The following is a 14805-nucleotide window of genomic DNA, read 5'->3' on the forward strand; positions in this document are numbered from 1 at the left end:
AGATGAACAATAAAGTGAAAAAATAAAGTTGCTTTTTGCTTGGTAAATGGTCAATGTAAAATGAAATGTTGGCTATTTTATCAAAAGGGTTGTTTGGCTGTAGCTTTTGATGAGATGCAATTGCAAAGTAGCTTCCCATCACTGTCTATTAGCAAATAGCTATGTGACTGAAATATGTGCATTCATGGACCAATTACCTTCCACTGTAGACAGATGTTGCTCTACCAAACAGCTGCCATCCTGTAAAAGCTCGGAAGAGAGCTTAGTGGAGCTTAGTTTGTCCATATCTTCCTCAGAGGAAGAGTTGCTGCTATTTGTGGGCTGTAGCCTGAGATGAGTCCTGTCTGCTGCCTTCTCCATGAGTGGTAATTCCTCTGAGAACTCCACAGGAAGAGGTTCAGCAGCTTGTTCGAAATCACCCTGGCTGTTCCATGCTGACTGCCGTACAAGTCTAAGATAAAAAAAGAAAGAAGTGTAAGAGCTTGTGAAACTTGACAGGAAAATTCATTTGCATAGATCTGTAGTCTTCTAATATATAAAACAGGGATATTAACCGGATGTCTGGAGCACCCGTAAATCAATTTATATGAATCTTGACTGAAATGTCTTGAGTGATTCCACCATAACGAAGGTGTCATTTAGACACTGTAAATCTAAAACATGTAACATGTAAAGCATGAATTTAAACAGTACATATTTATCAACACAAATCTTTAACAAAAGCTTAATATTTGTTTTGTTTTGCTGACAATGGCTGCATTTTGAGCTTAATTGAATTACAGGGCTGAGTATAACCAGGTTAGTTGTTTAGAAGACAGTCATGCATTGATGCAGACAATAAAGACATTCTAATATAGTCATTTTTAAATTAATAATGTGCTTCTCTACTTTCAGTAACAGGCTTGTCATCCCATAGTGTCCTACCAATATTACCCCAACAATGGAATCAACCATAAACCATTAAGATGACACCACAACAAAACTAATCAGGTTAAAAATAACCAACCATTCTGTATCACACACGGCTGGTTCTTATAACCTCATACCTCTCGTTCAGACTGCTTTGTGACTGAAAGGGACTGTTGTCTTGGCCAAGTCTCTGGCCACATGTGTCTTCACAGCACACGGAGGGAAGCAGATGCACAGGACCTGCTAATTAACACAAATATCATATTGTACAATTATACTGCAATATAACAGCCATACAAAAGCTAAAGCCATATTCACTACACAGTATTTTGTGGTAATTGTGCACATCACCGCAACTCACCACACGTTTGCTCAGGGATGTGCTGACAGTAGCAGCAGGACCGCTGGGAAAAGTCCAGTGCTTGTCGTCGATCCAAATAGGACAACTCAGCTCCAATCAAGGAACCATCCTGAGATCTGAGTGATGCTGTAACATTATATTAAAGAGTTTATTACAATACTGTTTTTCACATGAGACTAGAATTATAACTAAAGTTGTACCACTATATTCAGTTATTGTGTTTATGCATAAAAATGTACTCCTGAAAGTGTGGCGGAAAAGGAAATGTTTCCGATATAACATATAACAGAGTTCATCAGTTTTTTCCTACATAACAGATCAAGATATATGTGCATGTCATTGCCGTCCTCATCCGTATCTCTCAGCGGTAACAGTAACCAATAACAGCTGCAACAACAGCCTTATTACCCTGATCATGAGCAGCTCACAGCAACTGTAATGATAGTCTTGCAAACGTTTTTTACAACACGTGAGTCATGCATGTGACGTTATAAATTTTGAAAATGTGTTTACATAGGTCCTTTCAGGACAGAAAAGTAAAAATTATTTACAAATCTCACATTTAAATTATTTTTAGATAGGTTTAAGTTAATAAATCTAACTAAGAAATGTTTTCAGTGTCTATATTTTAGAAATTCGGAAAAAGTGTCTTGTCATTTCATTTTAATTACCGGGCTTTTTTTCCAGAAGCTGTCTCTTGCAGTAGATGACGCAAAGGATGAACAGAGCCAGGAGGACAGTGGCCAGAGCGCTGCAGATGACTGCAGCCAGTGCCATGTCTCTGGGGCTCGTCACTGTGGAAGGGATGGGCACCAGATTCACACGTCCAATGCCTGAGAATCATGAGAAAACAAAAATAGTTTCAGTTCTAAGTACAAGTATTTAATAATTTCTATTTTAAGCTATTGTATCTATTTGACACATTATATCCAAGTTAAAATGCATGCTCCTATAATGCCACTGCTCATGATTCATTCTCAAAATTCAGACTATGAATTGAGCTCTAGGGGACTTGGGGGAGCGCATTCTTAGTCTGAGATGAGTGTTCACCCCTAACCCCAGGGCAGTCGCGCCTTTACTTGCCGGTCTGACGACTCCGTTATTAAGCATCTGTACAGACAGAGTGAGGGAATGTACTGTACGCAAAACATAAGAAAACATCTGCCACTTGTTATTCACTCCCTCCATGTCCTCATGCTCTAGAACTCTCCCTTCCCCATAACCCTACGCCTCATTACTCTGAGCAAAACAGGGGGAAAAACGCCTGAATTACATGAATACCTGTGTGTCAAAGCTAGAATTCAGTTCAAGCAAGACCAATTAAAGAAAGGTCACAATATTTGATTGACAGCATAATTTTCCTGTCACATGCTCTAGAAAAATGCAGAGCTTTCTTTAAAGACATTCTAGCCAACATCGTAACATCTCTAAGTAATTTTTATTGCGTCAGAAGTCCTGGTACATCGGTTTATGGGCAAAAACATGCTTATTTTTAAATGCAATAGTTCTGATCATTTAAGGAAATGTATGTATCCATCTGAGTGAACTCTGCCCTTCTTATCAAGGCCACTTTTTCTTCTCTGAATAGGGCATTACAATTCTGCTCACAGTCTATCCTAACACAGTAAACTGCTTCTGGTTTCTGTGGATGTCGTACACCTGCAGCGTAAGCAATTCTTACTATTTCTCATCAATTCTCAGCACAAGCTTTGAAATTCTTGTTTATATTAGAGAATGATATGTTTTCAGTCCCTTCATAATGTAGCCTCCTTTCATGTGCACTTTTCCATCATTTTGTCTGCCTTCAGTGTTTCAAAGCATTAACCATGCATTTGATAGAAAAAGATAAGGTGCTTTGAAGCTGCTTTGTGTAAAACTATTGTCGGTATCTAATGAGGTTAAATATTAACCGATTATTTATTTAAGGGATTTTCAATGGATGCACACAACCATTCTTTATTTGTTTTTGAACACATTAATCACAGAGTAAATTTGGGCTTGGCCTTTTGCAAATTCAAACTCTTTCAACATGGCACTGTAAACAATACAATCTGTTCAAAGGTAATATGATGTGGAGTTAAAAAGAAAAAAGTATATAGAAAAGTTAAAAAATGTTAGTAGACAAATATATGTACTGTATAATCAACATTTTGTGTGTAAGGGTTCACAATTGTTCATTCACTGTCATGAAATATGTGTTTGCTAGTTTTTTAAATAAATTTTCATACCTCAATTTTCATTATATATATATATAATAAGTACAACAACATTGTACCTTTATAACAGTCTCTTTCAAAACCTCTCAACAGACGTTACACTCACATTCACACACTGCTTTCTGAGATTTTGTCACAGGATGTATCCTCACTTCATTTTTAGTTGGTAGATAAATATTTAACTACATTTAAACTTAGATGTCAGGATTTAAACTTGTGACCTCCTGATGATAGACTTGTTAGCTTTTTTCTCATGTGCTCCATTAAAAACAATCTAATTCAAGATAATAATCCTTAAACCTGTGTTTAATTTAGTATGATTTAATTAATTCAAGCTAAACCTGGTAGCTTCAATTAATATTTGTACATCTGTAAAATCTTAACATTTTTATTTATGTCTTTATGTCTAATTAAACACTCATTTGTCTCGAAACTGTTATCTCTACAAAACTGAACACTATATTGACAGAATTTATAAAAGGTGAGAATGAGAAAACTATATGTAAGATAAAGATGCTGAAAAAAAGCCGGGGAAAAGATGCACAAGGACGCAGCCAGGAACAGAAGTAGAGAATACTGAAAAGTTTTGTTCTCTCACTGCCATTGGAATTCTTCGCCTATTATGTAAATGTTTGCTTATTAAACAGGCATGACAATGACAGGGACTTCAGTCCTCCAAACTCTTGTCTCTCTGTGCCAGCAAATCTGTCCCAGCTGTTCTCCTCTCAGTTCCCTCCCCATCTCTCTCTCTCTCTCTCTCTCTCTATCCATCTCTCTCCCTCTCTCTAAATCCAAACCTCTCCCAGTGTTATCAGCTCCCACACAGCTGCAGCAAACAGACAAAGGCTGGCCCATTGAAGAGATCTCACCTGCTGATCTTATCAGTTGGCCTCAATGCCAATAGACTACTCCTTTTGATATGTGCGCTGCGGCTGTTGACTTTGGAGAATGCCAAACTCATACACATGCACTTGAAGTTGACAACATGTCCAAATGAAGGCCTGGCAATGGATGACTATGACACTCCAGATTAATTATTAATAGGCAAACCATCTCTAGTCTTTTACTTGTAAAATAGACGTCATTTGTTTTAGTCATCTATACCTGTGAGCATTCTATACTGTATATTGAAGTTACAGGCTTCAGTGTTTATCAGATATTCACGGGATGAGAGCTTACATGAAGGAGCATGAAGGTCTCTATTAAAGACAATTGAAATGTGCCAAGAACAGTATTAAAAAACAGAATGTTTTACAGTCCAAGAGAACATCTCTGCTGTGTTCATGTTCACAGTATCAAGGCCTTTGTGAACTCATTCAGATTTGTTCAAGCATAAAAACCATTATTCCAAAACATAACCTTATTCCTTATATAACCTTGACCTGTTAAATCGTCTTGTCTTTAAAAAATATATTTTTAGAACACGAAAATAAAGACATTCAATGCCTATTTTTATTAGTTTTACATCTTATCACCTAAACGATACGTCTCATTTAACCACTGGCTTCACATCTGGCTTAACATTGGTTCATTTGGCTAGACGGGACAACTGGATATGAGTCTTGCCAAATATTTAGAGTTCTCTCGTGACAAGAAGAGACAACAGCAGATGCAATACATTAAAGCAGCCTGAAGAATCCATAAAATGCCTCTCTGTTTTCCTCCCCCTGTTCCTGAGATGGAGAGACTGGAGTGGATTCAGATTTATGATCTCTAAAAACAGGCCTATGTGCGCAGCTGTGTGCTAGCCTCAGGCCTGCATGCTGTGATTAAAGTAATCTGGCCTTTACGTTTTCACCACTTTGTGTCAGATAGCAGGGCAGAAAAGTAAAGGTGGGCTGTTCATCCTCTTTGATTTTGTTTTGGCTTCGATTGAATTGTGAGTCTCTAGAATCATGCATGTGTGAAGACAAACTCCCACAAATGTGCATCTGGTTCCTTGACTACATTTTTCTTTATCAACCTCTATCAACACAACATGAAGTTATAATATTCTGTAAGAGACAGCTTAAGTTCAGAAGCAAGAGTGCTGTGGTTTAGCCTATGTATCTAACAAAGGCATGCTAAACCTGGCTCAAATTCTCTCTCTTACACACTGCCAAAATCTGCACAAGAAGCAGCTGCTCACTCCTGAGCCTTCAGGAAGTCACACTCGATTATGAGGAGTTTAACATAGTTCAAAACTCCTGTAGCAATGAAAGACACCTGATTCCACATTGTAACTCAGTTATGGTACAATGAGACTCATTAGCGCTAATGCATGATGCTCTAAAGAATGAATAAACACTGTTGATGTGTAATTGTATATTTTCTTTTAATACGACTGATTGATTTCCTCTGTAAAGCTGTGTGTGACTGAACAATAACCTAGCTAGCACACAAACAGCTAGCCAATATAGGAACAATGTTTAGTACATTTGTTAACTGAGAACACACTGATACAGAAGATTTGGATCACTGCTTCAGCTGAATTTATTGAATCACAATGGTGAGAATGTCAAGAATTAATAAATAAACGTGTTATATAGCTTAAATCATACTTTATGCACATTGATGGCTAAAAGGAGCAGATGATAACAAAAAATGACAGAAAGTAAGGTCAGTGTAATGCTGCTGAGATGTAAAATCTCAAATTTAAGAAACTCAAAATCAAGTTCTTTGATAGTTCTGACAGTTTATATTTGGGGGGAAATAGAGCTATATATTGTGCAGATGGGTCATATAATGAAAACCTCATCCTTAGAGAACAATTGAGAGATTTATAAATCAAGTTCTATGAGAGTACTTACAATGTGGCTCATAAGGGGGTGGTGGATCTCCACACGGGATACACTCCATGTCTTGAAATCCACTTAGCTTTGTTTTCCTGTAAAACCTGCAATGTGTAGTGACATGGACAGAATTGAATAAGCATCTCTATGTGTGTTGACCTTTTACAATATGGAAGGAAGAGGAAAAACGTTCTGAACAGTTCCTCCAAGTTGTGACTAACTGGACATGAAAAGGACTTAATTAGGGGTAATCAGAAGTGAACTGGCGCACTAGAGGGATGAGAAACATTTGCACCATTATGAACTACTTTGTAAAAAGTCTAACATGCTTTAGCATTGTGTGCATGTCTGGGCTTTTCCTTTACTCTAGTATCTTGGTTCTGACCTTAACATTAACCTCAAAAGGCTTTTATATGCCTTGCTAAAGCTTGAGGGTGAGTTCTTGGCCTTAAAGAGCTTTTCAAAAAAAAGAAAATCCAGCAGAATTTGCAATCACTCATACCACCTTGCAGATAGTCCCAGACCAGAGAGGGAGCACTTGAGGGAACACTACATTTACATGATTCTTACACTTTACTATATGAGCACAAAGACGTGATACATAAAATACATTTTTGCCTATGGGTTAATTGAACATATTGATCTGGATTGAATGTTTTTAGTATGTCTTTATGAAGACATCAGGAAAAAAAATATCAGGGCAGTCTAACAATTTAAGAAGACTCACCCAGGCAGGCATTCACCACACACAGCGTTGCTGGTGCTGGAACAGTTGGCTTTCTGAAATCGGTTGAGGTTGGCACAGTCAAGGCATGGTTTACACTTCTGCGAACTTTGGTCCTCTTTGAAGCGGCTAACCTTGCAGGGCACACAATGGGCATCCTCTCCATAGCCAAAGCCACATTCCTGCAGGGATTAACGGAAGATATCCCACCGGTGAGAGAGGCCAGTGGCGGGAGAAAGGGGGGTTGGAGACTACAAAAAGCGTCAATGTGGACTAACAAGAGTCGGCAATGAAATAATGATCCCGGTGTGCGCGAGATCTCCAAGCGAACAAAAGCCGTCCTTCTTTTCATACTCCATCGTACACTGGCAATAATCTCCCTGACTCTCTTAGGATCCATGGGCAGCCTTCGGCTCTGGGGCCAGTGAAAGACTAGGCATTATAATGAGAAAGGCCCACGGGGATGTCTATTGTTGGTTTAGTGTGAGTTTATTGTGTAAGGTTTTTTTTTCTGCATGTGACCTCCCTTCATCTAAAGCAAAGTCTCTTTGACAAGGAGGATTTAGACACTAAAGAGCAAGGGAATGGTTATTTATACATCAAAGGTGACATTAGCATTTTAAGAAAGTCTCTAAAACATGTCTGATGATTTATTTTAATGGCAGATAGCCTACAGCTGAAAAACCTCATGGATATATTTCTGGATATAAGATCTATATTTATCAAGGTTCACAGAGTAAATGTGCAGTTCTGTGGTTATCATAGTGTCTCAATAGAATTATAGTTATAGGTAAATATCTTTCCTATGTCTGGAAATGTTTTATAAAAGTGTAGCACTTGTGCGTTACACATTTTTCACTTAAAAACTAGCTTGATGTTTAGAATTGTGGAAATTCAGAATTCAAAAAATTCCCAAGGTTTTAAGGTTTACAAAAGGGCATTTATTTGCATGTAAAATTTTTGTGAGCAAACTGATAATACTGAATGAGCAGAACATTTCCTCCATTCCATATAATATATGCCATATTCCTTGCTAGTTTTTGTTTTATAATGGAACAATAATTTGTGCAGCTTGATCATGACATGGCATGATGACATGATGATCTCCGATCATCAAAGCTTTAACCAGACATGGCACAAGTGTCTTCTACCACAGTTTGTAAAAGACAGATTGTATTTTGTCTGCTTTATGAAAAAGGTTCACAGGTTTTTCCAAATACTAAATGACCAGATTTGCTGTACAAATTGGTCTTTACATTTTACCATTAATCATGATCCATATTTATGAGTGAACTATGCTTTCACATATTTCTCTAAAACCTAATTACTATGGTGTGACAACAAATGTTGATATTCAAAACATACAATATTAATCACCATATTGTTATAGAATTGCTAATTCTCAAAATATTGGTAAAGAAATATAATACTATGTAAGTAACAGAACATAGGGCATTCAGTAAGGCAGTGAGCCATTTAAAGTTCACAGTTTGTGGTACAGTATAATAGGTTACATGCCTATGAGATAACTGCCGATAAGAGGTATATGGAGTACATATTAAAAAATATTATTAAATGTCTTTTGGTCTGTGATTCCAAACTGAGAATATTCTTCATACCTTAAAAAGTACACTGTACCGTTCACTTAATTCATATCATAAAAAAGGCAGCGTTTTTCACGTTCCAGTGGATGTGAATAGCTGAGAAGAAAGTAAAAGGATCTCTGTGGCATGACATCAGTCAGTAGCGTCTTCTTATCCAGCTGCCCTTTCTCTAGTGAGAGTACATTTTCAACCTCTCCACCACACAGAGCTGCATTACACACAAGATCATATATCATTAACTTGAAGGTCAGTGTCAAACTGTGGCCTTCTCTCTCCACCCAGATACTGTTTCCCATCCTGGACACACACAGGGCTCTGAATGTGGGCACAGATTCCTGGCCTGTCAGATAGAGTAAATGATGGGAGATTTGCCCTGAACCCATGCCAGAACACCAGGAATCAGACATTTTTCAGCCTCTGAAGCCAAGAAGCCCAATTTGGCCTTCTTGGCATAGACTGTCCCAGCAAAACACACAGGCGGAGGTGTTAGAGTACAATGGCAGCTGTTGCTGCCTGCCTGTCCCATATAAGGCCCTTGTCTTCAATGGGGCATTACAGCTAACTGTGGAACAGGGAGGAAGGGCTGAACAACAAAGACAGAGAGGAAAGAAAACAAGTATAGCCTGGCTCTGTTCATGGGCACTGTGCCATGTCTGGGGAGATAACCGGCAGCAAGTCTGGAACCACGCTGACTTGTCTTTCTAGATCCTTTTTGCTGCATTGAGAAAAGGCTTAGACAGTTTATTGACCTCCAAATCAAATGTTAATTAATCTAGATGTAGAACTTTTTTTGGTTATGGTGCATGTGTATTTGTATCATCCAGTATCATCCAATTCAAACTGCCACCTGTAGATATTTTGTGCAAATCGCTAAAAAATAAAAACAACAATATCGTATGATAAAAAAGCTGCTCTATGTCAAGATGCGTAAAAATGTTTTCCAGCTAAAAGCCTGTTTCACATAAAACACCACCTACCAGCTCTGAATAATCTTAGCACTCTCTAAATCAGCACCCACAAGATATCATTCTGCTCCTATCTCGCAATCTGACTGTAGTGAAGATGTCAAGCCAAAAAACAGGGAAGTGGGGCAATTGAAGAGAAAACTGGGTGAAGCATGAGCATGTTCAGACAGACTGATGTTTAAAGGGCTTTTATTCAGGCCCTGCAGAATTCTCCAACTCCCTCAATTACTGAAAAACCTGTCAATTTACACGCCTTCTCAAAGAGCTTGAGGGTGAACTTTGATCGAGTTACAGGACTTTTTTTATGGTTTTAATTTTGATCTTAATCTACCATAATGAGACACAATGACGTGCGAATTAAAAGTAGAGCTCTGTTTTTTAAACTATCCTCAGTGCTGAATCTTTTAGTAAGAAGATTAGGAGTAGGATGTATCAAGATGGATGTAGGAATGAAAAAATGTTTATGGAAGATGTTAGATAATAACAGTTCTAATCAGAACATCTGCAGGACTGATGAAACACAGGAGGAATGCGAGTTCTTCCAAATTTTATTCCAATTTAAAAAGAGTTCTTTGTATACTTCAGGGTTAGAGACACAAACTATGGTACGGTTCAACACAGTACCTTACCTTTAAGAGTTCCTCATGAGGGTCAAATAAATTATCTTAAAATTGTACAATCTTATAAATCATATATAATGTTAGTATATAAACAAAATTATAATCTTATACCCAAGACTAATAAAACAACAGGAAATACTATTATCTATGATGGGGAGGTTATTTTCCTATAACATGTCTCAGTGTTTATTTCTTGTAGGACCAAGAAATTTGCCAACACTATGATTTATTTATTAAGGAATGAAACATTGTACATTTTACCCTACTTTGTTCAAATTCATTGCTGTGGAAAATAGTTTCTTGTAATATATGACTGCAGCTAAAAACGTTCTTTCCCGGACCAGGCTCTCTTTTTCCCCACTCTTCTGGAGTTAATAAGATGAAAAAATGCAGCTTGTCATGTTACCAAGAAACCACAAAGCTGCTGTCCTGAAGCCTTTGCAGTGTCTGAAATCCTGAAGGCAAAGCTTTACCTCTGACTGTTACAAAGTGGTGACACTGAAGGCACTGTGTAATACCACATTGTTTAAATCTGTTTATGTGGTAGGTCTGCCATGCATAGAAATAATAACATATTAGAATAAACACATTATGGATTACTGTCAGAGCTGCTGTTATTGAAAATGATAGAAAACAGTACTAAAGTATAAAACATTTTGTCATCATGTAAAGGAAGTTAAAGGTCATTGTGGATCCAGAGCCTATCCCAGAAACAGTGGGCATGGGACAGATGTCCTTCACATGGCACCATTCCTACACCCATTCACACCTAGAGGCAACTTGGCATAGCTTGGTATGTGGGAGGAAACTGGAGAACCCAGAGGAAGCCCACATGGACACAGAGTGAACATTTACAGAAACGTCATAAAGAAAATAACCTGTGCTTGGAATAGAAAGAGTGACCCTGTAGCTGTGATGTTGCCTGCTGTACTGTGTTGCCCAGTAAAAATCATATACGTTTTAATATTATTTGTATTTTTTTAAAGAAAAAAATATAAAACTAATTACCCTGTTTCATCCCAAACCAAACAAAGCACAAAACCCTATTTTGAGTAAACTTTAGGAAGTATAAAAATAATACTGATCTGCAAACCCAGCTGGAACTCCCATGGGGAAATGAAGCTACTTACTGATCTTAGCCATATTATTTATAGCTATAAACTGACAACAGTTTAAAGTGCACATTATTGAGTACCAAGATCTAAAAAAAATGTTTAATTATGTCACTCTCATGTCCCTTATTTAAGCTTAGAATACAAGTGTATGAATTAACACCTGAAGAACAGCAGCTTCTCTTTACAAAAAACATGGCCTTATAAAAATAAATAAATAAATAAAGGGTCTTTCAAAATGCCGACAAAAGAAAAGGAATCAAATGAGACCCAGTCGTATGGGTGTAACTTTTTAAAGTGTGGCCAACAATCTACAAAGGACAGCAGTGTATTATCTTCTCTTTTCAAGGAGGAAGCAGTAAATAATTAAGTAGGACACACTATTCAAAGCATCAACATCCTATCTCTAAAGCTATATTTTTTTCAATGAGCCTATTTATTCTGACTCTTTTGTAAAGCTTCTGACACATCATAAACTTCAAGACATTAATCTGGTGAATTCATCTCTTTTAAATGTGTTATATCTAATTTCTTATATCAATATCATACACCTTAAATATTATTACTGTAATGATGTACATTTTGAACTTTGTTTAACGTATAAAAAGCTTTGAGCTGAAGTCAACTAATCTGAAAGTGATTTAAAGCCCTTCTAATAAGCAAATAAATTATTTCAAAAAATATTGCTACATTATCTCAGAGACATGAAACAGGCCAAAAAACAGAGCAAAACACGTCAAACCTTTGATAATTCTTGTCCTGCATCACACTGCCTGCAGGCAATGCAGTTCCCGAACTGATCCTTGTATTCCTGCTCGCTGCATGCTCTTCTTTCCTCTGCCATTATGGCAACCTGACAGGGATATAAAACACAATCTCCCATGGTTAAGAATTCCAGCATTTCAACACAGCGTATCAAAGCCATTATATGGATCATTTCCATGCTGTGCTAAATCCTAGAGGAATATGGTCATGACACTTACTTCTACATCTTGAGTCAGGATCAAATACCTTTCCGTTAACAGGCATCAAAAATGAATCTATATTTCATACAAATCTAAATCTAATTAATTTGTTTTGGACTTTTATCTATTTTATTGACATTTATTTCATATACACATCAGAGTTTCTAGGATGTGTGTGAAACCTACTAGTAATAAGTGCAGGAAAAGTGTCTTCAGAAGAAGAAAGCGGTTGAGTCTTGATGCCAGAGTCATGCTGAAGTTATCCTCATGTACGCTGTGAAATTAAACATTAACGTATGACATTAACACAACTCCAATTATGAAAGCACGCCACATGAAAGAAAAACATACAAAGCATAAAAATACACATAATACACATAATATATGCGCAATGTATGTTAACATGTATATAAACATGTATAGTATATACACGCAATATTTGCGTTGTCAAAAGATGTGAAAAATGTGTTTTATTTCAAATTCTATTCAATTTAAAGATTTTTATAAATATTTCATTTCATTTTTTGCAGCAGAGGTTTACAAAAAAACAACAACAATGAAATATATACAATAATAAAAATGTATACATTTATTAATTATTTATATTTTCATATAGCTCATGTGGCTGAAACTATTATCCAGAGCCACAGAATACACAGAAGAGATGAGATGATATTAAAATGATTTCATTTACCTTGTTTTCAACCAAAATAAATAAAACAAACACATGTTGATCATTATTGTGCACTCATAGATATTCAAAGCAACGTTTCCAAAAGTAAATCTTAAAAGTGATCATTTTACAATTTCTAAAGGTTCAAAAAAAAAAAAAAAAAAAAAAAAGTTAAAACAGTGCAAGTGTCTTTTCAAGAGTTTTTGTAGAGATTTTATTGTCTTACCACAAGTGATAGAGTCCCTGAGTTCGGGTCTTTTTATCAGTAGTGTAGTCCGGGAGAATCTTTCAGTATATTCCTCTGTAGTATGTGTGTTAGTGACAGTGAGAAGGAGAGAGAGAGAGAGAGGGAGAGAGCGGGGGAAGAGAGAAAGGAAGAGAGAGAGAGAGAGAGAGAGAGAGAGAGAGAGAGAGAGAGAGAGCACCGGATTTGTTCAGATCAAAGACAGCGCGATCAGACCCCCCTTATAATCTGATCTCCGATCATCAAAGCTTTAACCAGACCAAAACGCCCTTCACACTGAACTCACTGATGCACTTTTTCCAAAATTTTCATCCTAAAAACATGGTGACCGCAAGTAGACGAGTCATGTGTGTGTGCTGTAAGATCCCAGCTCGGTGTTCATATGATCCCTGTAGTGTGTGTGTGCTGTAAGATCCCAGCTCGGTGTTCATATGATCCCTGTAGTGTGTGTGTGTGTGTGTGTGTGTGTGTGTGTGTGTGTGTGTGTGTGTGTGTGTGCGTGTGCGTGTGTGAGTGAGTGATGTTCCAGCTCTGAAGTCTTCGCTCATCTGCGCACTCTACAGGCGATTGGCTGACCGCGTGCACTTTGATGTGCAATCAACCCAAAAGTGCACTATTATACCGGATTAATAGGTCTTCTAATGATCCTAATATACAGAGAATTTTGCAACATGTCATAAATATGATTAAGTCAGTCTGCAGAAATTACACAGGAGTGTGAAATGAGGTTAGAGAAGGGGTGAAATTTTGGGAGACCAGGATTATATCCACTTCCCTGGTGCAACCAACACATTCCTTTTTCTTCATGCTGGTAAAAGCAGTAAAAACAAACTCAAATCAAGAAACATGAACAGCAGTTTGAAAATGTAATTTCATTCATTTAATACTAACAACACACGTTTAACCATAGACCAGTAAATCCAAATAAAATCATTTTAAAATAATCATATAGAAATAATTTATACAGTTTTTCAATGTTAGTCAGCTGTACAAACCATAGTGTTTACAATCTTTACAGTTTTTAACGGAAGAATTAATAAATTAACTTTTATATAAAAATATTATTATTATTATTATTATTATTATTATTATTATTATTATTATTATTATTATTAGTAGTAGTAGTAGTAGTAGTAGTAGTATAATAATAAGTAGTAGTACTAGTAGTAGTAGTAGTAGTAGTAGTAGTAGTAGTAGTAGTAGTAGTAGTAGTGGTGGTAGTAGTAGCACTAATTAGCTAATTACCTTCTTTTTATAGTATTAGTTTTATTGTAGTCATGTGAATGCGTATACTGCCCTCTACTGGTTGCCTGTTTATCATGAAACCAATCCAACTAAACAAATTGGCACACCAGAAACAAATATATATTCATATCTTACATATCATATGTATTGGAGCTTTGTATTATTGAACATTCCAACAAAGGCAACACCGTCTACACACATTTCTAGCCATTATTGTAAAATCAAATGACTAAATGACTGGGAACTCTAAATTATCTCAGGCAACTTCTATGAAAGACAAGACTGTAAATGAAAACTACCTAGCCTATATAATAAAATAAAATTAGAGGAACTGGGATTTTTTTTATTTAGTGGTTTGTACGTTTTTAGAAGTCTGTATTGTTTTGTGTGTGTGTG

The 14805-nt window shown here is 36.7% G+C and overlaps 1 protein-coding gene across 3 annotated transcripts in view; it reads right to left on the minus strand.

Annotated features, from left to right (window-relative positions):
- The window catches only part of tnfrsf19 (tumor necrosis factor receptor superfamily, member 19), a 15097-nt gene extending 1491 nt beyond the window's left edge, over nucleotides 1-13606 (minus strand). The window contains exons 1-10 of one of the 3 annotated variants that reach the window (XM_060888020.1): nucleotides 13451-13605; nucleotides 13147-13221; nucleotides 12434-12521; nucleotides 12025-12135; nucleotides 6985-7163; nucleotides 6276-6361; nucleotides 1942-2103; nucleotides 1271-1396; nucleotides 1047-1152; nucleotides 198-451 (exon numbers count right to left, since the gene is read on the minus strand). In XM_060888020.1, the coding sequence (XP_060744003.1) occupies nucleotides 198-451; nucleotides 1047-1152; nucleotides 1271-1396; nucleotides 1942-2103; nucleotides 6276-6361; nucleotides 6985-7163; nucleotides 12025-12135; nucleotides 12434-12499 (1090 nt within the window). In that variant the 5' untranslated portion in view covers nucleotides 12500-12521; nucleotides 13147-13221; nucleotides 13451-13605. Of the gene's footprint in view, nucleotides 1-197; nucleotides 452-1046; nucleotides 1153-1270; nucleotides 1397-1941; nucleotides 2104-6275; nucleotides 6362-6984; nucleotides 7164-12024; nucleotides 12136-12433; nucleotides 12522-13146 lie in introns of all 3 variants that reach the window. The other 2 variants (XM_060888021.1, XM_060888019.1) reach the window with 2 other exon arrangements.
- Between the last annotated feature and the right edge of the window lie 1199 nt (nucleotides 13607-14805).

Source organism: Tachysurus vachellii, chromosome 15 (genome assembly GCF_030014155.1).
Source record: "Tachysurus vachellii isolate PV-2020 chromosome 15, HZAU_Pvac_v1, whole genome shotgun sequence".
Lineage (NCBI taxonomy): Eukaryota > Metazoa > Chordata > Actinopteri > Siluriformes > Bagridae > Tachysurus > Tachysurus vachellii.